Genomic DNA, 24,871 nt, shown 5'->3' on the forward strand with positions numbered 1-24,871 from the left:
TTGTCCATTATTTTGTGGCTTGCACATCGCTACGAAGTACGATCGATACTCATCTACTTCAGGTGTTACAACTTAGTTTACCTAATACACAGCCCCTTCGTTAAGACTCCAGAGTTCTCAGAGATCTTGTTCTGGTAAGTCAAATGCTCTAACAACTCTTTGAAATTGTCAACCTTCAAAAAACCTATGCGATGTTTCTCAACTCACCATTTTTACACACGAATATTTCATTTAATTACACTTTTAGTCCGAATACGAATCTGGTTTACAACTAGTTTATTAATTAAATACACATCATAGTGGGCGTTTAAATGCAGACTCTGTGGTGACATCAACAGTAACAACTAACATAGAAGGCAAATGCACTGTTGTATGACATCATTAAGGATGAGACGGTCGAGTGCCCATTCGTGATTATTATCAGTAGGTAATCAGCAGTTTAATTGGAATTATAGGCAGAAGTACATTGCAATGATAATAATCTGGTATTAGCAACAGTGAAATAATTATGTTATTTAGTTTTAAATATCATAGTTAAACAAAAATAGTCTACCAAACATAACTACTTTGCAATGGAGAAGGAAAAGGTTTCTCGTCCATTGCAAAGGGAGTTCAAATGTGAATTCACCTATAACCAAATACGAGAAGATAGATTCCCCGAAATATTCTGACTTCTGACGTACTTTTTTTTTTTTTTTAAAGAATATTACCCATATTAAATGACTAATATTCCCCTTTCCTCTCCAATTAAGCGTCAAGCTTGTGCTAGGAGTAGGTACGGCAATAGTGCAACGGGCGGGATTTGAACCGTCGACCTTTCGGTTTTCAGTCCACTCCTATACCGGTTGAGCTATTGAGGCTCGACCGGAGACTTTGCGTGAGACTAGTGGATAGGTAGGTATGACAGAGATTGAGATGAAAGATATTGTAAGAAAATAAGAAAAGTGCCTTGTAATGTTATTTTTTTTTATTTCCATTCTGCTAGTTTTGTACATAATTATTATCGTCTGTGACCACTCTGATAAAATACAGACATTATGTAAAAATGGAACAATAATTTAGAATGTACAACGATTCTAAACCGCAGCAATCTTATATTTCTTTGGAATCTCAAACCGGATAGCTTACGGCACTCAAAATAAAAGTACCAAACCATCTAATCATAATTCAAGACAGGAATGCTATTCAGCGTGGACGTCTTATGGCGTCCATATGCGAATGACCTCAATATGTGGGAGGCGAATATTGACAATTAGGTTGGAAAACACTCAGTGACTAGTACCTATTAAAGCTGTGCTTTTAATGTTGCACAAATTACAGTTAAATTGGAAAGAAAAGCAGGACAAAAGACATTCGCAAATATCTAAGTGAGGAAGACAATAGAATATGCTTTCCTTTTCTACAGAGAGTATTATAAATTAATCAAGGCACTTATTTTAGAGTTATGGATTTTTGTGCAGTTATAATATATATAACAAGATTAACGATACTTAAGTGGTTTACTAGAAGTTAGTAGCACAAAACAAGCCATGAACATTACCTACCAAAATTATGACGAACAACTGTCCATTGCTGCAAGTGCAGGGATTGTTGAATGGATAACTATCATTAATTAGTTATTCAAATACGTCTTCTTCGTTTAATTTAGTAAGTACTTACCACAGCATAACTAAAAAATTAAAGTGGTTTTTAAATACCATTACTTAATGGCAAGTATTAATTACATGTACAATAATCAGGGAATTACCTATTTAGCTTCTTTATTTAAACGTAAGATCGCTTACGCTTACATTATTTTAGATCAGAATAGGTAGGTACGTCGTTATCTTGTTGTTGGTCTAACTTTACGAATTATGATAGTTATGTCATGATGTAACAAACTATAAAGTAAATATTGACCTGATAAGACTCATTAAAATATTATTTAAATACTTTTATTCGATAAATAAAATACACTGGTACCACATCGCTAAAGTAAGCAAATATTTTATAGAACTAAAGTATTTCTTGTTGTAATTGTATAGAGTTCAATATTTTGTGGAGTGTTGTATTAACCGAAATATATCAATGTGTTATTTATTATTATATTTTAGTTAGCCGCTAATTCAGAGCACAGTCGCAGCGTAAACATATAAACTCACTACTTATAACATTTCTAAGCCTAGAATATGATGTCATAAAAAATCGACTGCAAGCATTAGATCACACTAATTGACCTTTTAATTGGACAAACATTCAGGGCGATGAGCAATGGTTACAACCGACTGTGACCCGAAAAAAATTGAATCATTTTTTCAGACTAATTTATCCGTCTGGAGCTCAGCCCAGGCTCGCGCCTGCTCTTTATACCCATTTCCCCAGCTTTCTAGGTCATTTAGGGGCGTGGAAAGAGACAGCAAATTAAATTGCCAAGTGAATGCGGAAACTCCGATGTACTGTAATAGGATAAAAACGTATTATACGCACTATTTATTACAGGATTAAGGCAACAAGTAAAGTAATTTATGGGCTCTAACTTCATGCATGGTGATGAGGATTAGCCGAAAACGCGTAACAGACAACCATCTCAAACGACTCGAGAATTTCTTAGTATCAAGCTCAATTTATAAACATTATCTCACGCCTGCAGACTTCCTAATTAACTGTGAACTTATGACATCATATTATTCTGACATTCGTCAAACTATTGATCTACGGCAGAAATTTTACGGGCCCTCCCAAGATTTTTTACGCTTTAGCGTATCTTCTAACGTACGTACCAGTGAAAATCGAAGACTATCTCATCCAATCTGATAAAATAAGACTAAACAGCCAACAGGGTGCATGTTTGTTAAAAACTATTGGGCTTCGGAGGAAGTTTTATGGCCTTCTCAAGAGTTTTAAACGCGTCCCTAAGAAATGAAGATGTGTTAGTGATAATCGGTAACTATCTCACATCCCATAAGATAAATGGGCACAATACGTATTCGCCAAACTATTGATCTTCGTAAATATGGGCTTTCCCAAGAGTTTTCCCTTTTCAGGGTATCCCTTAAGTACGTACCAGTGAAAATCGACGACTATCTCATATCCAATCCAATAAATGAGCACTGCACAGAGTATTTCAGTGAATTGAACGTTAGAACACACGAACGATCGCGGCTGACGCACGAGCGCGTCGCGACACAGTTTTGTCGGAGTGAGCCGCGAGTCCGCAATATCGATCGGGAACTCCTGGCGCCGGCGGTCCGCATATCCCTAGTACAGGCGCCCCTCCTACTGTATTGCCACCCTATCACACAGAGACGGCCATTATTGCTATTTTGCAAATCATTTTCATGTGATGAAATTATAATTTTTCTTCACAGTGATTTCACAGATCACTGATACTGTACTGTATTGCCACCCTATCACACAGAGACGGCCATTATTGCTATTTTGCAAATCATTTTCATGTGATGAAATTATAATTTTTCTTCACAGTGATTTCACAGATCACTGATACTGTACTGTATTGCCACCCTATCACACAGAGATGGGCATTGTTGCTATTTTTCAAATCATTTTCATGTGGTGAAATTATAATTTTTCTTCACAGTGATTTCACAGGCTCTTCAGGGATAGTAATTTTCAGGATATCAGGGTTTCGTACCCCAAGGGTGTGACCTATTACTGCCTCCTATACTGATTCTGAACCGTTATAGGTAGAAAGTTGAAATTTTCACAGAATGTGTATTTCTAATGCCGCATTCATTTCATGATGATGGCTGTACATAATATGAAAAGGTTTGTCACGTGATTTTTCACATGCTACCTGTGAAATGGTCCACCTCTACTATCACACCCTTGGACACGGCGAATTAATGGCGTGACTTTTAAACGTTACATTTTTTTGGTAATATTTGTTTAAAATTTTAAACCAGTTTGATTTAGCTTTGATAAAATTATACCACCTAACAAAAAAAATTGCAACCCACAGTGGGATACGGAAAAATCACTAAATATATTGTTCATCATTCGACGATACTTTAATTGTTTTATTAAAATAATTACTTAATTAAACTCTTCAGATTTTATGGCTTTAAGCTCTAGGCACATACTGGGGACAATTTATTGCGCCGATTACTTTCAAACAAGGAGACACGCTACAGAAATTTAAATCGGTCAAAGCTGGAAAATCTAATTTGTAATTTTATCACAGGCAGTGTACAAAATAAATCAAATCTTACAAGAACTCTTTCAAAGGAGAGGCAAAGGGGAAAGTCGACATTAGGCCTAAAAGTGCCCATCATTTTCTATTTGTGAAAAAATTATGTAATCTAGCTGATGCCCGCGACTTCGTCCGCATGGATTTACGTTTTTCAAGATCTCGCGGGAATTATTTGATTTTCCGGGACAAAAAGTGGCCTATGTGTTTATCGAGGGTATAATCTATCTTTATTTTAAATTTCAGCCAAATGTCATCTCTAGTAGTTTTTGACAAACACACACACATACACACAAACTTTATACTATTGTTCAAATTCAAAATTTTTAACATTGTATAGGAGGTAGGTACATAGGTAGGAAGAGAGTTGAAATTTTCATAGAGTGTGTATTGATATTGCCACTATAACAGCATTCGAGGATTAGTCGTTCTTTACATTTAATTGAATGCACACACATACAGATAACGACTATACACTAGTATACACAGGTAAAAACTGCCATGATTTCTAGTCCTGTAAGACTAACTACTTCTAACTCCTGTAGTCAAATCACCATATCCATGTTTTGTATAAAGTCGAATTTAGCACTATTGTCTGCAATAACAGTTATTGGATAACCATTTTTAACATTTTAGATACCTATCAGAAATCTACGCGATCAAATCAGATAAAGTGACAACTATGTAGTTAACTGTTCTTTTTTTATTTGTAATAAAGTAAAATTAGTAAAGCATTTGATTTTTATACACAACTATTCAACTTTTCGTTTACACTTGTAGCCATTAACTTCAAATGTGACTTACTAAGTTACTAGATGATGCTCGCAACTTCGTCCGCGTGGATTTAGGTTTTTTAAAAAGCCTGTGAGAACCCTTTGATTTTACGGGGTAAAAAGTAGCCTTCCCCAGGGGCAAACTATCTCTGTACCAAATTTCGTCAAAATCGGTTCAACATCGGATGGGTCGTGAAAAGCTAGCAGACAGACAGACAGACACACTTTCGCATTTATAATATTAATTAACCTAAAATAATAATAATAAAAAATAAACAGCCAAAATTAATAATACACCTACCTAACTAGATGGTATGCAATAAGTATTGTTTCTTGCTATAACTGTACATCAATAGAAACTGGTTTGAAATAAATATCACACTTCATTATTTATTCATTCCACAATGCCTTTATGCGGCATGCATTATGCAGAGGCCTTGATATACACTGAATCCAATCGGCCATCTGCTGCCAATGACTAAATATTGATTAGTACCATTTATCAAAATATAATTAAACTAGCTGACCCGCCCCTACTTCACTCGGGTGTAAATTCTGTAAATCCATTGAGGGGTGCAATTTCTGGAAAGCCATTGTGAGGATGGAATTAAAAAAGTCCAAGTACCAATTATCATAACTTCATTCCCTATTTAATAACCCTCTCTCTATAAGACTATATATCTCACGAAGAATTTTAATCCCATATTACGAAAGTAAGTACTACAAATACAAAATATATAATATAGTGTACACTCTATATGGCTCAATCTAAGTTAAGAAGTACTAAGTTCTTAGGAGAGGCAGTATGACAAAAATTATAGAAAGTACAAACTTATTTCAAAATAACTACCTCATAGCTCATATTATGGTTATTTGAACTGTAAAATACTAACTGAATCACACATTTTTAAAATTTCTGTCTGTCTGTCTGAATGGGCTAATCTTCGGAACGGCTGAACCTATTTTGACAGGACTTTCACAACCAAGTAGAGGATTAACCAAGGAGTAACATAGGCTACCTTTTTAACCAACTTTAAAAAAGGACGAGTTATTTTTCTACCCATATACACCGAAATCTCTGAGATTTCTACACCAAAGTTACATAATATTATTACAATACAAGTTTCGGAATTTTTTAAAATTATACACCCTCACAGATTTTCAAAAATCCCGCTTGAGTGAAGCAAGGGTGTCAACTAATAAATAATTGAAGTATAGATAATTGTATATCTATTATATTATAATTGTATTAATACTTTAAGGTACAAATTCCTACCAATGTAAGTTCAAATATTACTTAGGTAAGTATATTACAATTATTGATATTAGATAACACAAACACATAGATTGGGGTGTGGTAGATTACACATTGAAACGCTATTTTACAATAGCCACATATATTTTTAAAAAATGTCTTGGATTTTTAGGAAAATTCATGTCTGAAAAATTATGTTTTGTTACTATGGCAGTTACATCCAATGACCCATACCCATGAATGGCTTCAAAATCATTGCACTGAAACACTTTTTTGGCAGGACTGTGTCAGTATTCGTGAAATACCAAAATAATTAAATGTTTTGCCGATTAAAATGAGTGCCACTATCCTATATTAGGCATCATGATCATGAGGTAACCAATTTGGTATTGATTATTGAAAGAATCCAATTGGCAAAAAAAAATTGAAGTTTTAACCTTGAAAAGAAACAGCTTACCTTCAATTAAAATTAATAAGCACCGCTTTAAAATACAGCTGACACACATAAACGTAGAACTCACAAAATATCACGGATCACCTTGTTCCAAGATATCGGGTCGAATATACACAAACTATTATTATTAGTCTCACAGTCAACTTTTTACTTTAATATCATAACCATTCACTTCTTAACAACGACGCTTATAAATAATCACTATTCATATAGAAACAGTCTGAATATCATCCGTGAATACGAGTACGAACAGGGCGTCGGGAAGGCAAGGCAAAAGACCGCCGCCGCGAAAGCATCACCTTTCCGCCCATGCCATAGACTAAGCTGTAGTGCAGATGTATAACTGGTAAGTTTAAAATATCTGAAATAATCAGATTATCTCAACATGGGGCTATTCAAGGGGTGGACCAACAAATTCCTAAAAGGCGGTAATCACTTAACATCAGGTGACCCGCTTGAGAACTAAAAACTATTTTTTTTTTAAACATTTAAGGCTATTGAAAATTCATTTTTAAAATATTTTTATCCTGTTGGTTTAAAATTAATTATGTGGATTTTTTAAATCGGCTCAAATTAATTTACGGGATTATTAATTATGCCTTAGTAGGTATCCCAGACAAATATTTCAAAATCCATAAATTCTAATAAAACTGATAATAAAACTGTAACTGGACGATTTCTGTACATTAAATATATAAAAAAATCGGAGAAAAGGAAACATTATTATCGACCCCAAAAATATTTATTTTTTTAATTTTTGTCTGTCTGTGCGTGCATCACGCGAAAACTACTGAACGGATTTAAATAAAATTTAGTACAGTGGTAGCTGATACTCCGGGTTAGCATATAGGGTAGTTTATATCCCGAAAACATTAGGGATTTTTCGAAATACGGGATCAAATATTTTATCGATTTTACTGCATAACTCCGTCACATTTGAACCAATTTTCACATTTTTTTTCACCAAACTTACATGCTACGAACCTGACAGTATAACGATCTAGTTGGTACCACGTAAGTTAAGTGAAGATTTGATGAACAGTTTTGGAAACGGAGGACGGAACTCCTCAATGGGCAATAGCAAATCGATCACCATCACTATAATAGCTTAGTAAAAGTAGACTCTTAACCATAATACATAACATATAGCATACAATACATTTTCATCTCTTCTCTATTAAGCAACAGCTTTGATTCCGGTAAAAAAAATTGGTAGGTACATGCCTAAATTTCTTATTGCAATTCATGCGGAATTTATTATTTCACGATTTTATTTTTTATAATCTATCTATTTATTTAAAAGCGAAATACCACTTACTCACTGACTGACTGACTGACTGACTAATAACGAAATCTCAAAAATTTGGAAGATAGGTTCCTTCTAAGATGTAGGTATCACCTAAGAAACGGTTTTGATAAAATCCTCCCCTAAGGAGGTGAAGTGGGGCTTGGAAGGTTGTATGAAAGTCCTGTGTTTTTAAAGTTAGAGACGTGAAAAATCAGTGTTTGGGTTATCAGCTTTAAATAATTAAAAAAACCTGTATTATTTATGTTGGAAACCCCCCTTAAGGGTGATAAAATAGGGGATGAAAGTTTGTATGCGAAAGTTTAATTTATTGTTATTTTAACTGGTGGAAGGTAATTACGTGCTGTACAAGTTATTTTGGAAAATCCCCCTTAGAGTGGTAAAATAGGGGATGAAAGTTTGTATGGGAAAGTTTGAAATATTGTTATTGTTAACTTGTAATTTGGAAGGTAGGTTCTCTCAAGAGGGTAGGTGTCGGCTAAGATATTTTTTCAAAAATACATTGAATAAGACAACGAAATACATATCTGCATCATATCTGTTATTGACTACTCTTTGACACAAATGATGTCATACTTTGGCATGAACCATAGAGACAAACATCTTTATTTATTAATTGTCCATGGTGTATCACCTGATAAGGTGTAGTACACACTATCAAGATTATGGACAATTATTATTACTTTAGTTTGTATGGTTTGTTCCTTGATGGTTCCTTGAGAGAGAAATCTTTAATAGGCCTTAAAGGACTGTTATCCAGGGCCGTAAAAAAAATTAAAAAAAAAAATCTTTAATTCATCTGAGAATTCCATACATATTCCATACCTATTCATCTCTTGTACGACAAGGCTCTTTTGGCACTTGAATGACATTGACAGGGGCGCGTAGTTGTAGAACAAAGGCTGCCAGCAAATAAAATCTCCTCAATTTTACGGAATATAGGTATTGAAAATGTCAATGTCGAAAATCGTGTAAGTGTTATCTAATTTTTAAGTGAATGAGAATTTGGGAAAGCCGTCTCCGTTTCCGAATCGAGAACCAATAATAAAACCATTTAAGGCCAAAGGCCATGGACTTGCAACTTATCATGTTTACCAGCTCAACTATTACTTAGTGCTAACAGGTATACATATTAATCTATGGTGCTAACTAAACATAGCTATAAATTATCGGATGTATCGTGATGTTATGTATATGGAATGGCTCTAATATTGAACAAATACAGTGAATATCAGATTTTTACTTAGCAAAACCGCATATAAGGGGACAGGGTGGGTGACGTGACACTTCACAAGATGGCGGCGTTAGGTCTGATTTTCGCCACGCGCCAAAAGAGCATTGTCGCCTCTGTCGCACTGTAACTCTTATTACTGACTAGCTTATTCCCGCGACTTCGGCCGCGTGGACTACACATATTTTCAACCCCTATTTTACCCCCTTAGGGATCGAATTTTCAAAAATCATAGCGGATATCTACGTCGTAATAGTTGTCTGCTACATGCCAATTTCAGCCCGATCCTTCTGGTAGTTTGAGCTGCGCGTTGATAGATCAGTCAGTCAGTAACCTTTTCTTTTTATATATTTAGAAGATAGAAGATGTCAGTTAATTACCTGAGCATTCGGTCATCTGAATGAGCGGCCCTCAGAATACATTTAGGTACTCCAAGGAGCCCGTTCAAACAGACAGACAAAAAAACGTATTTAATTCAGTTATGGTATCACTTCAAATAACTATATGAGGTAGTTATTTCGAAATTACAGACAGACGCTTCAATTTTATTTATTAGTACAGATCTAGATTATTAATTTGCTTCAATCCGCTGAAACCAAGGCTGAACCAACAAATCTCTATGGTGCAACATGCAGCAAGCGATATTATGCCATACGTCGAGTGTGTGTTGGGCCCTTGGGGGATTTGTGTGGTGCTGCATATTGCTTTGCTTGGTGCCTGTCTTTTCCTGCATGTTTGGTAATGTGAAGGCGGGCGGTGCATATCGCATGCTGCATAATACTGCACCATACAGATTTGTCGGTTTCCGCTGATTAAGGACTTCCGAGACAGTCAAGCGGCTTGATGGCGAGCACGTAGTTTTGTTTTGCTTGCTCAAGCAGCTTGATGGGTCCGTCAAGCAGCTTGATCCAACAGGAGGCACTTTGTAGGGTTCCGTACCCAAAGTGTAAAAACGGAGCCCTATTGATGTCACTGCAGTCTGTCTGTCTGAGCTTTAATAAAAACAACATCTCTTATTGAATTTTCTTTATTAAGCTCAAAATGTAGAAAGGATCAATTTAAAAGATCATAATATTATCGAAGAATAAAGAATATTTTTAATAATAAAACGTATATATAAATACTTAATAAATAACACTGATAAACAATTTTCGAGGAAGTGCTAATGTTACACAATCAATAAAACTACATTCTTACAGCTAAAATATTCTGCCATGTTTTATTTTGTAAGGTACCTAATAGTACGCGACAGGTTGAAATGGCAATCGGGGAGCCCCACACCCGCACAGCCCTCGCGTTATCCCGGTGCGAACGAGCGCGGGTGACCTGCGGGTGTGCGGGGCGTCACCCCGCCTCATACTCCGATTGCCATCTCAACCTGTCGCAGACGCACATTGCCAAAAATACAAAAGTTTTCTATGTGCGTTTACCGCCAAGAAGGCCTTATTTACCACACTTACTTCTTCTCTTTCAGAGCACTCCCCTAACCCCTTCCAACAGCACTGACTCACTGAGCTGAGAGTCCACATTTCGAGCGAGGCGACTATAAGTTTATGTGCTACTAAAAGATACAAAATAACGAAGGCAGAACTCACAAGAGCACCTCCTCAAATGACACAATAATTATTGTCAATAGAATAAAACTAAGTTTCATGCTTAAAGCTAAAGATCATTAAGAGTAAGTAGGACAGCCGCTTTAGCAAAAAATACATCGACCTATACTTACTTTAGGTACTTTTTCTGTCAGTAAGTACCTACTTACAGCGTGTTTGATAAATCTTAATAGGTATTAGGTATGTACATGTACCCTAGCCATGACGAAATATAGTGCCATAGTGCATTAGCAGCATTACATTGTGGCTAATTCCGTTGTACACAATCTCTAAGCTAAACTAAAATGGCACGTCTAAATCTATTGCTATCCCTTTCATAATGTTGCTTGCGGAAAAGGATAGCACTAGATTTAGATCTGTTAATTAGGTTTAGTTTAGAGATTGTGTACAAGTTGTCTCTGTTTCTTGACAAAATATGTTCAAACGGTCAGCGAGTTCGAGCTTACAAGCCGCAAACCATGCGCAAACCGCATCGGGAATGGAAATGATATCCTAGACACAGTGACACAGGTCACAGGTGCTAGTTGGGAATCAGATCCACTCTATCTCTATGGATCCACCACCCACGCAAACGTCCAAGTTTTTCTGGTTTAGTTTTAGTAGGTAACTATTTAAAAAAAATTGTTGTTTTTTTTTTACAAATTTATGTGCACAATAAATAAACTTACTAACTTACTTAAAGTACAGAGTTAATTTCCGCGATCATCTGTGTGTTAAGTAATGAGTTGTTACAGTACGCAGCCGAAAGTAATGTACATCGACCTTTAGAAGGAGATAGCAGATTTATAGAGCATTGTCCCTGTCGCTGAGACCGACAAAACGTCATATACCTTACGAGTGACAGAGACAACACTCTACGAAGCCGAAATGTCATTCTAAACTCCGATGTACATTACTTTCGGCCGCGTACCTACTGTATGGTATTTTAGACTAAAGGGTTTAGCTGTTTCCTATTAGGGAATGAAAAATAGGTAGGAAGTTAAATTTAAGAGATCTTAAAATTTTCAGGTAGGTAAGTAGGTACAAGTATGTAAAATGCCCACCTATAACTAAGTAATACCTAAATTGTAAGCCTCATCGCTATCTATATTATGAATGCGAAAGTGTGTGTGTATGTTGGTCTCGCCGCAACAGATCGACGTAGGTACCTACTTACTACTTTTCATCCCGGAAAATCAAAGAGTTTTCACGGGAGTTTTAAATGGCAGAATCCATGCGAAGCCACACTGCAGGCATCAGATAGCGGGTATAAAATACTTACTTTAAAATCAGTCATTTTTGTGCAAAACAATTTGAATAACTTCTATTTACCTATAGACTCGACATGCCGCGATAGCAATCGGGGTGGGGACAACCGCCCCGTACACCCGCACAGCCCCCGCACTAACCCGGCGCGGGTGACGTGTGGGTGTGCGGGGCGTCTCCCGCCTCATACCCCGATTGTAATCTCGATATGTCGCGTACTATACCTAGGTACCTATATCAAAATCAGAATGCCCTAGTATAGGGCCAGTTATTGCTAGAAGACGAATGGTGATCCATGTAGGGACTATCAGTCAAAAGTAGTTTACTTCCACTCAAGCCTGAACTACTACTACCACTAGAAGAGAACATACTCTTACTCCCAGTGTAGAAAGAGAGGGATGTATGCACTGGTTCTCGAGTTGTCCTTCGTCTCGCTCGCACTAATGACGCAAAAGCAACAGCAATAGCGCAAAGGAAAATGACTCCTAACACGCAGAACGCTAGTGCCATTTTTCCTGGTGATAGGCAAATCGTCTTGTCCCCAGGGGAGAAACCGCGCACAAGTTCTTCGTCCTTTTCTATCCTTCTTGAACCTGTAAAACAAATAATTTTGGTTCAATCTAAGATAATTTGATTTAAAATCCTGCACGTTTGAACACCTAGTTGAATGTCCGCATGTACCAGCTGATTTAAGCCGCACAAACTGCAGCGCGCACGATCGACGTTAGCCATCCCCTTCGCTCACAGCCGCTAGCACGGGGTGACCATGTTTTGCGAGGACAACGACTCAACACAACAAGCTTATAGCTTCGTAAATTTTCATTCAATATTTTTGAAATTTTGTATATAAGTATATTCTTTATGTAAAAATATTTGACACGTTTTGGTTTTCGCTTATACTAAAATTAAGGATGTAAAAGCTGGTGATAATATAACCGGGACCAACGGCTAAACATGCTCTCCGAGGAAGCTGCAAAAAAAGCTAAAGTGAAAAGTCGGTCACCCATTCGCTTGGATGTGACTTACGCAGGCTAATTGAATGATATACTTTAGGGTCTCAAGGTGCTAGAATGGCGACCTCACAACAAAAAGCGGAGCGTTGAAAGAACCCCCACTAGGTGGACAGACAACATCGAATGAGTCGCAGGGAGCTGCTGGATTCAAACAGCGCAAGACCTTGGAAGTCCCTACAAGAGGCCTATGTCCAGCTGTGAACGTCTTCGGTTGATAATGATGATGATGATAAGTAAAAACAAATATTTACCTCTTATTGAAGCTTCATCTTCTAACTCGATGTTAGGTGCAAGAACTTCTATACTATTGTACACCTCCAGTCTATCTATAACCAGCCCTTTCGCCTCCTTGTCCAATCGAGCCTTCCTCACCAACCCATCCTTAGTCTGCTGAGGCTTCTGCAAAGCTTTGCAATCGACTTGAGGACAAGCACCTCTGCACAACTCTATACCACAAGATAAGTGCAGTTTTGCTCTATCAGGAAACTTAAATGCTGCAAATATGGTCACCGCATGCTGGTATGTCATCATATTCTTGAAAATATATTCAGGGTCCTTGGACATTTTCAAGGTTTCCTTTCCATGGTTAATATCGATTGGATTATCGGAGAAGTCAATTTCTCGTTGCTTATGCCGATGCACGGATGGTTTGTCGAAAATGGTTTCGTCGATTGCACAGCCGGCTTCGTCGAGGAGTTTTTGTGATGCTTCGCCTAATCCGTCGTGTGCTACGCAGTTAGTCACGCGAAGACCAACTCCAACTGAAAAACATTATAAGTAGAATTAGGAGATTAGATTTCGTTTACATAAAAATAATGAAGGTGGTTGCCACCAACGTTAAATCTCATTGATTACCTAGTCAGATTGTAGAATCATCATCTTACTGATTAAATCTACTTATTTCTGGTGAACACTGACGATTTTTCTGGCATAGTAGTGCGTGCTGCAGTTTTAGTAGAAGACCTCAGACGTTCGATCTCCTACTGAGTCAATTTAAGAATTCGTACCTAATTTCTGGTTTGGTACTTTAGGTATTAGCTACAGATATTAGTTACCCCCTACTATTACCATGCCGCGTAGAAACCACTAATTAGGGGTTTAGATTTTACAAACTACTTTATCTTTAGTACACCTTCATTTTAATGTATATTCTAGCCTCTCATCATAAGAATTTCATGGAATCTATACATATAAAAGGAGAAACTAACTGATTAAGCCCTGCTGCGCAAACCCTTCTCATTCTGAGAGGAGACCTGTGTTCATTAGTGAATGGGATGATGATAATGAACTGATAATATTTCAACGCTCCATAAAGTTTTAGATTTTATATGTTGGTTCTCTATCTCTACCTCCAAACTTCACTAAGAAAGGATCATCAGAAATATCACCAGAACATAGCCGAAGTGCTGGCTAGTAAAGCTCTTTACCTGGCAAAGTGCACTGTATGAGCAGTCTGGTCGGTTGTCCAACCTCCACTGTAGCCGGTTCAATACCAGCAACTGTGGGAGCCAAGTCCATCCAAGCTCGAGCCGACTCCAGCAAGTACTGCCTCTGTTCCATCTCGGCAGGATTGTCCCATCCTTGTCGGTTACGCCCAGTTCTGAAATATTTTTTTTTTAAAGATTTTAACATTTGATTTTCTGTCTGATTATAGCTTATCAGTTATCACAGAGAATTAGAACAAAATATGTGTTTAACAAATTCCATAGTAAATGGAATTCCTCAATGACCATCTTTCGAGTACTAGAGTAAATATTGGATCTTTAAGACTAGTCTTAAAGATCTTTAAAGGATTGCCAATGCGCGTGGCCGCAATTTTAGTGACGTCAGCACTACACTGAAGTTTCGAGTTGATGGTATATTTTTATTTCGGCGGACGTCAAAATGACGTCATTTCGATGTTAAAGAGACATGGTTCCAGCGCAATAGCAATTTGCGGGACTTATACCGGGGTAGCATACCTCCTCTATCTCTAAGGTCTTTAGATAAGAGCGTATTTTGTCGTTGCTTAAACTGAAGTTTCAGTTAAAATTACACAGATTTACCTATGCAAGCGATACCTGAGCAAAGTCAAACTGCACTCTATAGATCTCATACTGTCTAAGATAAGATGACGTATGGATCCAGCCACAGCTTATAAAGATTTTTTTTTAAATATAAGTACGCATTTTATTGCTAAACGCTCTCCACCCCACAGGCCATAACAAAACAGGACTTTTGGTAGATTCGTCAACTTTTTCCTTGCGATTTCCTGTAAGTACCTACCTACTAATTATTTAGATAATGATCGTTTCCTCTATCCATCATGTGCCAACTTCTAAACGAGTAAGTACCTACCTAAAGTACAGTTTAAGGTACAGTTTCAATATTACCTCATCCGCTTGTCGTGTCCGTGTCCGGTCATTTCTCGTAGTTTAGTTTTAATGACGCCCTCGAGCGCCGAGCTGGTGATGCGCACCGCACGCGGCTGTAATTTACACCTGTAATGGACATATTTATCATGTTAGACGAATGTGTATCACGCAACTGGCAACATAGCGCTGTGGTCATATAAGTGGGAGATCACTGGTTCGATTCCTGGCAGGGGTATTTTGGGAATTCATATTTTTAAATTGTCTCTGGTTTGGTCTGGTGGGAGGCTAGTTACCACCATACCGGCAAAGCCGTGCGATTTAGCGTTCCGGTATGTTGCTGTGTAGAATATGGGGTATGGGGTATGTAAAAAATGGAATATGGGGTATGGGGTAGGTGCCGTGTAGAATATGGGGTAAAACTTTTTTTTTTTTTTAAATAGATATAGCGAGCAAGCGAGCAGGCGGGTCACCTGATGTTAAGTGATTACCGCCGCCCATGAACATTTGCAGCACCAGAGGAGCCGCCGATGCGGTGCCCCTTGAATAACCCCATGTTATAATCTAGTGGGAACACCGCCGATGGGAGTTGGTTCCACAGTTTGCACGTGCGTGGAAAGAAGGATCTGGCGCAGCGGACGGTCGAAGTGCACCAGACACCCAGATGGTGAGGGTGAAATTCCTTACGGTGGCGCGCGGTGCGGTTGTAGAAAAAAGAGGGTGGAATGAGGTCAAAAAGCTCTTCAGAGCACTCCCCATTATACAGGCGATAGAACACGCATAGAGAGCTAACGTCTCTGCGGTGCTCCAGGCTTTCCAACGAGCCGGTTAGTTTGGGATCGTCCACAAGTCGAACAGCCCGCCTTTGGATCCGATCAAATGGAAGGAGTTGGTACTGGGGTGCTCCAGCCCAAAGGTGGGAGCAGTACTCCATGTGAGGGCGGACTTGCGCCTTATAGAGTAGGAGCCTATGCTCGGGCGCGAAGTACCGCTTTGCTCTGTTGAGCACCCCAAGCTTTTTGGAGGCTAATTTGGCCTTGCTTTCCAAATGATCGCGGAATTGAACCTCGCTCGAAATGTGGACTCCAAGGATCCCAATGCTGTTGGAAGGTGTGAGGGGAGTGCTCTGAAAGAGAAGAGGCAGTGTAAAAGGGGACTTCTTGGCAGAAAACGCGCAAACCTGTGTTTTAGTTGGGTTAAATTGCACTAGGTTTTGTGCGCCCCATTCTGACACTTTACCTAGGCAGGGTAAAACTGCCATAACCCTTACAACTTAGTCCGCTACCACCTTAGACTGCATCATCACTTACCACCAGGTGAGATCGCAGTGCTAACTTGTAATCGAATAAAAAAAATAAAAAACCCAGTTAGGCAGGTGATGCTTTTTCAATAAGGTTCTTGTATATTACCTATTACTAGATTAGATTACATTAGATAGATCCTGGCACTAGCTAAAAAAGAACATTCTTCTAAATCTCCATTTTGCACTTAACAAAAATTTTGTTTCTGTAATTAAGATTTATTATTTGAGTCCGACAGTGCTCGACCCAGTACCGGTAGAATGTAGATTGTAGATAGATCATAGAGATAGATTTATTATTATTCCCATACCACGCCTTCAGTTATGTATTAGCAAATGTCAAGGCTGACTAAAGTATTACGAAATGTCTGATCGAGGCACTTAGACAAATTGTTATTACTGAAGCATTTTCGAGGTGTACCTACCAGCATAGGTCAATCAGTAGTTTATGTTGCTATGTAATGTGTGTTTGGTAAATGTGGATTATGGCCAAATACCCTATATATATAATATTTCTACTCAGTAAAACATCAGCGGGGAGTTATGTTAAATCTCCGAGCCCGATCGCGCGACTATAGGGGAATGGCTGCAATTCGACTGCGATCGTACTGCGATAATCGCCTCAGAGTTCTACACTCTTGAAATCATAATAGCTCCTGAGATCTACTCTCGCAGCCTCACCTTAGCAGGAAGTACCGATTCCCAGCCAAAGCGGGAATAAACTTTTAAATATGTTGGGAAGTAGGTAACTAGATGAGGAAGCTAGTCGAGTTATCGTAGATCAGTCTCCAAAAACCTAAGTATGTAAAAATTATACTCTCCGATAGAATATAGATGAGAAAAATCTCACCTCACTATCAAATCCTGGTCCGAGGACTGTTGCAACTGCCTGTCCATTTGGACAACCAGCTCCACTGTGTAGTACAAGTCTTCGTGGTCTCCTGGCTCGTCTACCGTGGTGTTGAGTGTTGACGTCCGCACCCCGCAAGCATTTGTCGGCAAGTGCAGTGATATCTTTGACTGCATCTGACCTGAAAATTGAACAGGCATTCAAAATTGTAATTATACTTAGTCTGTGGATTCCATTGGAACTGGAACACAGATGCACATGCCAGCATAAACACTATAGCCAGCGCGTGCCAGACTTTCGTTATTTTATAAAGGCTGACAGTTTCTCTGCGTATTGTCCCCAACACAGGGAAGAACGACCAGTGACTATGAAGTTTGGATCATGGTAACTTTGGCAGATAACAGGTAATAAAGGTGTAAAAGGTTTACGTCAAAGTATAAAGTCTAGATTTTCTTCGAAATAGTATTAGAATTCACGTCATGCTTTGCCAGGGGCAACCCCCTAAAAGTAGTATGTACTTGACTACAGAGTACTTTGTAAATTGTACTTTACTAACCTTGAACTCGACATTCTCTGGAGAAGTCCTTGCTGAAGACTAGTCCTTTGAAGGGCTGCTCCATTTCAAGGTGTATGCTAATGGAGCCCTTGTCACAAGATGTGGTCACGTCTTGGACCTTGTTTGGGCGAGAGTGCACGCCCGCAGCGAAAACTATCAAGAGTGTTGCACGCCACATCTTGGCGCGCCCTGGAGACAAAGAAAGGGTAAAGTTTATGTTTTAAACTGATATATTGCCATGATTTTGCGCATCCTACTAAATTAATTAATAACTTTACATTTATGATATATCCTACTAATTTACTAAAAAATACTTAAGTCCTCGCGGACAATTCCGTCGCCTGCGCAGGGCGCAGGTCCTTATTGTCCTTCTGGAATCTGGATCCTTATCTATGGTCGTCGGTTCGAATCCTGTGAGATCACATTCACAGACTGATTTAATACCAGATTGATCGTGTAATGGTGACCTAAACATAGATCCCGCACCTAGGTACGTACCTAATGTAAGAACCGTTGCTCTAGAATCTGTTGCGGTTAGATTTGTGGTCAAAGCGGCGGAAATGAAAGCAATAACAAATGATTTTCTGGAGACTGAGGCAAGGGATTTATTTTCGGATCAATTATTTTTGCAATTTTCAAGAACGTCATCGTCTCAATCGGTCTTCTGAGATGAAGGACGGAACTCCCGACCAAAAAAATTTGAGGATAGTGGTAATAATTATTTGAGGATACTGATTATAATTATGATGAAAATGATAAGTGGTTATAGGACGTCGACCTCCTTTTCGTTTCGATCCCGCACCTTTAACTTTTTGGAGTTATAAAATACTTAGGTAAGTAGGTAGAGTAGTAAGTATGTACAAGTGCGTTTTAAGTTAACCAAATAAAATATCACTTGCTAACGCTGAAGGAAAACATCGTAAGGAAACCTGCATGCCTGTTATATGCTCTATAACATTCTCAAAGGACTCGGGCGATACCTCGTCTACAAATTCGCAAATTTTGGCCAGCATGATGGATTGACGAGTCACAATATTATGTATAGTAGTGAGTCGGCAAAAGGCTGAGATGATGATAATGATTCTCGATACTTAGATCTAAAACGCCCGTAATAAGGCTCGGTAGCTTGCGCACTGTATCCGATCCGAATCTGAAAATTATCAATTAAAAGTTATAGATACCTAGCCTACTTACTATTGACTTAAGTACAATTTGTTTGAGGGGTTGCACATTCGAAATTTCGTTTTACGGCTCCAGAAAATGAAAATCGGATCTAGTGCGCAACCCCTCACTACGGCTGCACTGCGGATCGGGAATTCACGGATTCAGATCGAATACAGTGCATAAAGAGCCTAAGCGGTGAATTTGCACGATAAGATAGAAATAAACAATTTAATTGTGCTACAAAACGGCCTATCGAAGTGGGCTATCAAAGATCGTTTGCAAAGAGCGGAAGTTGGTGGCCTAGCGGTACCTTTCCGAAAACGATTCTTGTTACTTTTTTGTTTTTTGCCATATCACTTAGAAGTTAGAACTCCATTGTTCCAAAATTAATAGAACGGACCTAAATAAAGAACTCCTATCTATCCATAGTTCCAATCTAATGGTACCTACTACCTACTATATATATTTTTAATAATTGAGTTCGGCAGAGTTTTCATTGTTTTTTTTAGTTACCATAAGCTAAGATCAAGGCAATATTATAAGACAAACCCTAGTGACTATAACCTAGTGTTTTTTAAACACTAGGTTCTGAAAGGTGCAAATGATGTCTAAAACTTGCCTATGTAGGTATATTTTGACGAGATATTCTATCCAAAACATGGGATTTATTAAACAAATAAAAACGTTGCGAACTTGTTGCGAACATATGCGAAAGTATGTCCGTCCGTCTGTTACATTTTCACGATCTAACTTTACATAATATTTAAGATTTACTTTGTAGAGCGTTGTCGCATTTGGTGTTCTTTTCAGAATATGCGTGATTTATTAATCGATTAGACTAGATAAGACCTGGTAATAATTGGTTAAGAAAAAAAACCGACTCAGTTGAGCGTAAACTTACAAATGGAGGAAAGAAAAGTCAAGGCGGAAAACACGCTCCGTTCCTAATCATTAGAGGCGTTTTTAATACTTCCATCATAACTGTCCATAGCGGTAAATACCATATTCTCAGCTTCTTTTTACACGGACATATTGTATAGTACGCGACAGGTCCAGATAGCAATCGGGGTATGAGGCAGGGGGACACGCCGCACACCCGCATATCACCCGTGCTCCCGCACCGTCAGCATCCCGCATCATCAGCACCCGCACCGGGTTAGCTCGGGGGCTGTACGGGTGTGCGGGGCGTCCCCACCCCGATTGCCACCTCGACCTGTCGCGTACTATAATTACTATTTGTGTACTTAGGTCCGCCCGCCAACGATTAGCGAGAATGAGAAACGAGTTGAGCACTACTACTTACTATAGAAACGAGTGGGTAAGCAGCGAGAAGCGAGTGTGTATGTGTAGTTGGGATAGTTTTGTCGAGGGAGTATAACCTCTACCCCAGCGTTTCCCATTTGCCGGGTCGCGACCCAGTACCGGGCCATCAAAATAAAATCCCGGGTCGCAACATTCCCGCATTGTTTTAAAAATATTACCAAATATCGATAATATTATCTCTTTCTATAAAAATGAATCGCTGAATGTGTTGCTGATCGCAAATCTCACACAGCTGAACAGCTGAACCGATTTCGCTAACTTTTTTTTCATAATATTCTTGGTTCTTACGGTGGATGGTTCTTACGGAGAGAAAAATTTAAAAAAAATCCTGAAAAAGAATCGACTGTTAGGTGGTACGAAGTTCCCGGGGTACCTAATCCAACCAGCTTGGGAAGTGTTAAGTGGGTCACGAAGGGGCAATGTGAAAATTACCGGGCCATGGCAGAACAATGTTTGGAAAACACTGCTCTACCCTATTTGATAAAGGAAGTAAGTTTATCTATACCTACAGCGCATTTGACGGGCGATTACTTGCACAGTTGGGGGCTGGGGGCAGAATCACTATATAGTACCTACACTAGATGATGCCTGCGACTTCGTCCGCGTGGATTTAAGTTTCTTAAAAATCCCGTGAGAGTTCTTTAATTTTTCGTGATAAAAAGTAGCCTTATAGGAGATAAGGCAAGGGGAAGGAGTCCCCGGGATGAAAGCTAACTTTGTACCCATTAGGCAGTGAAAAGCTAGCAGACAGATAGACAGATATACTGTCGCATTTATCACATTAAGTATGGATAATGATATTTTCATTTCCTAAGCTATAGCGCAGTAGATCGTAAAACTGCGGCAATAGTATAGTATATACTTACTATCAGTATCACTTTCGCTAGTATCACTCCATTCAATACCGACGTATCATTCACAAATAAGGTAGCAGGAAAATATTTAGAGAACTGGATCAACCGACTCAGGTCGACATTATTGAAAGTGCGTTTTATATCGATTAGTAAAGTATATCACGGTATATATAACCACGCTTTCACTCGTCTTATTCAATGTTAGGTACCTATATACTGGCTACTAGTAGGGTGTAACGGAAAACCTAGCGATGAAAGTGCCCGTTACTTAGGTCAGTTCGTAACAATGTACGGTATACCGATGTCCAAAACAACTGCACTAGTTTTGCCAAGAACTTTGTGGTATTGAATTAGAATTGAGTCAAGATATCATTATCCATTTATTTACTAAATCAAAATAATACCAACGCTTTTCTAAATATTTTGTGACTACTTCTTCTTCTTCGCTCTGGGCTGGTTTCCGCACTTAAACGTTTCCGTCTGTTGTGCGTGCAACTATTTTGTGACGTAAGTACTTATTTGTTATAACTATTTTCTACAAAGAACGAACTGCATTTCCTACATAAAATGTGTTAAGTATTTAGTTTATCATAGACATAAACATTTTTGCAAACGACATTGCACAGCCTCGTATATTTGCAAACAACCTCTAGAGTCTAGACATTAGCCTCTATTATAGTTAACTTCTCATTTTTGTGCTCATAATCGTACATGTCGTAATTGAAATAATAGTTCATAAGCATGTCGCAATTTTAAAAAAATACGACTGTACTGCCAAAAAACGTTTTTCACATCTGTAAATGGCTTTTTTCAAATTATAGCCAGGCCAGTGTCACTCGAAAAGATGATGTAGGCCTAGATTCTAACAATTCCCCACACATCAAAATATGTTCAAATTATGGTGGAATAATGAAACTCACATAAGAACCCTGAAACAATTAATTTTGTTAATTAAATTTGTAAGTTGCTCATATATTTTTTGTCCAGAAAATCAAAGAGTGTCCACTGAATTTTTTAAAACTTACCTACGCGGACGAAGTCACAGGCATTATCTATTTAGTATAGGACATTGGTAGGTATTTATGTGATAAGTACAAGTGGGATTTTTCACAATAAACTTTTTTTAAGACGAGTTTCGAGTCGATTTCGACATCGATACACGTGTAACTTGCTATTTGCGATAAAATAATAATATTCCGTAGGTAGGCACCTAACTAACAAGTCTCTAAATTGGCTGGTAATTTCGAGTTATCCAATAGTAATAACACGCCCGACGATAATAGCTTTTATAATAATTTTCACCTCGGCACAGGGCAAGTTCAATGCCATCTAATTTACCAATTTTCTTCAATTACTATTATTAGTATGGGCCGCTTTTACGGATTTACTCGTAAGTACTTGCCTAGTGTCTATTGGATGGAATAGCACTTCGATATTTTTGATGACTGTAAAAGTAGTTATTTTAATAAGTGCCTACTTAACTTTTTCATTTATGTAATTGGTTATTGTCAATTCGAAACGAAGTTTAGCTAAAACCCGTTTACCCGTTTAAGGGGTTATTCCCGTTGAGTCACACCCCCGTGTGTAACACTGTGACACAAGGTGCCAACAATTTCAAAACATTCCCGTTGAGTAACACTGTTACACAACGGGAATTTTTTGAACTTGTTGGCACCTTGTGTCGTCACACCTACACAAATACATATTATTATATTACATATTACCTATAGTTCTAGCTTGATCCATTTGAATGCAGTTTTTATTGGTTATTCGCGCTTCACAAAGATATGAGTTTTAGCATAGATATGCATTAGGTAAGTAAGTACCTGTTGTAAAAATAATAAATGGTAGCAGGTAGGTAATTACCTACTTAGAAAAGATGAACAATCTTCGTATTGCCCTGTCGGACAAAAAATAATAACGATCGAACGTAAATTAGATACTACAGTAGGTAGGTACGTACGTGCTTTTTATTTTAAACGTTATAAAGATAAATCTGCTTTACTTTGGCACAAATGCAATAAATGTTACACATTAAAGTCCGGGTTATCATTAGCTTAAAGCGGTCGTAATGCCCGACACCGTTACCTTGTCGTGAACATCGTTCATATACAGATTATTGTGGGAGATTCAAGATATTTTTTTATCCAGATACAAGTTAGCGCTTGGCTGCAATCTCACCTGGTGGTAAGTGATGATGCAGTCTAAGATGGTAGCGGGCTAACCTGGAAAGAGTCATTTTTGGTTTTTTAGCTCTTTGGTTTCTACACAGCATCGTACCGGAACGCTAAATCGCTTGGCGGCACGGCTTTGCCGGTAGGGTGGTAACTAGCCACGAAACCTCCCACCAGACCACACCAGAGATTTAGAAATTAGGTATAAAATTCCGAACCCCTGCCGGGAATCGAACCCGGGACCTCCCACTAATAAGACCACAGCGCTCACCACTGCGCCGAGGAGGTAACCAATATTATTACTAAAAAGATCGCGTTTAAACTTTTTATAAAAACTGGTGTGCGAGGATGATACTTAAAATCAGGACATAGATTTCCTCACAATGCTTTCATAATTGCTTATCATAACTCCGAAAAGTGCGTGCCCGGGATCGAACCCCCGGGACCACCCGAAGCTTCACGCAGTATGAATTAAACCTATTTCCTTGTCCCATGACATGCATCAAGTAATAAAATCAATAATCATGTAATGAAATTAATAATAATTTCCCCCATTTTAAAAATTAATGTTAATGATTTTCCCCATCATCAGCTAACAGTACCTACCTATTACATTTTTTCTCCACGATACATTAATTTGTATTATACATGCTTGACATGCATGAAGCCTGCCGCTTGAGTAAATGCTCATCATTATCAACTCGTAGGTATAACTGTATTCAAGAGGTTTTTGTGCCTTTACAATACAATACATAGCTATTTTCTTGTGATTTTCAACTTGCCAGACCATAAAAGTGTTTGAATTAAGTGCCTATATCTAGTACTTTATAAGGTTCCGTACCCGAAGGATGCCAACGGGACCGTATTACTAAGCCTCCGCTGTCCGTTCGTCTGTCTGTGTGTCTGTTTGTCAGCGGACGGTAGAGAGCTGCAATTTTCACAGAGTGTGCCGCTATAACAACAAATAGTAACAATTTCATAAGAGATGCCATGAAAATTAAGAAAAATAAAAATGTTGTTTCTTGTACAATGGTACGGAACCCTTCGTGTGCGAGTCCGACTCGCACTAGACCAATTTTTATTTTTTTAATAAGTACCTACATAGTTGTTGAGTCTACGGTTTAAAAGCTATTCAAGGAACAGCGGGCTTACTCGAGCAATTACTCTTGGTCAAGTAGCCATTAGATGAGCGTTAATTCCTTGTATGGTATTATGGCAACAAT

The 24,871-nt window shown here is 38.3% G+C and overlaps 2 protein-coding genes across 11 annotated transcripts in view; both read right to left on the minus strand.

The window, feature by feature from the left end:
• beta-Spec (spectrin beta chain) overlaps positions 1 to 6,980 on the minus strand; it is a 73,895-nt gene extending 66,915 nt beyond the window's left edge. For 8 of the 10 annotated variants that reach the window (XM_069503816.1, XM_034976814.2, XM_069503817.1 and 5 more), the window contains exon 1: positions 6,672 to 6,980. The gene's annotated coding sequence lies outside the window, so the exon portion shown is untranslated. Of the gene's footprint in view, positions 1 to 3,043; positions 3,197 to 6,671 lie in introns of those variants that run through there. The other 2 variants (XM_069503818.1, XM_069503809.1) reach the window with 2 other exon arrangements.
• A 4,219-nt stretch (positions 6,981 to 11,199) lies between these two features.
• Positions 11,200 to 24,871, minus strand: part of LOC117989449 (uncharacterized) — a 43,924-nt gene continuing 30,252 nt past the window's right edge. Inside the window, exons 2-7 of the mRNA XM_034976816.2 lie at positions 18,134 to 18,322; positions 17,578 to 17,758; positions 15,449 to 15,556; positions 14,504 to 14,676; positions 13,328 to 13,837; positions 11,200 to 12,656 (exon numbers count right to left, since the gene is read on the minus strand). Coding sequence (XP_034832707.1) covers positions 12,307 to 12,656; positions 13,328 to 13,837; positions 14,504 to 14,676; positions 15,449 to 15,556; positions 17,578 to 17,758; positions 18,134 to 18,311 — 1,500 coding nt within the window. The 5' untranslated portion in view covers positions 18,312 to 18,322 and the 3' untranslated portion in view covers positions 11,200 to 12,306. The remainder of the gene's footprint in view (positions 12,657 to 13,327; positions 13,838 to 14,503; positions 14,677 to 15,448; positions 15,557 to 17,577; positions 17,759 to 18,133; positions 18,323 to 24,871) is intronic.

Source organism: Maniola hyperantus, chromosome 16 (assembly GCF_902806685.2).
Source record: "Maniola hyperantus chromosome 16, iAphHyp1.2, whole genome shotgun sequence".
In the NCBI taxonomy this organism is placed as follows: Eukaryota; Metazoa; Arthropoda; class Insecta; order Lepidoptera; family Nymphalidae; genus Maniola; species Maniola hyperantus.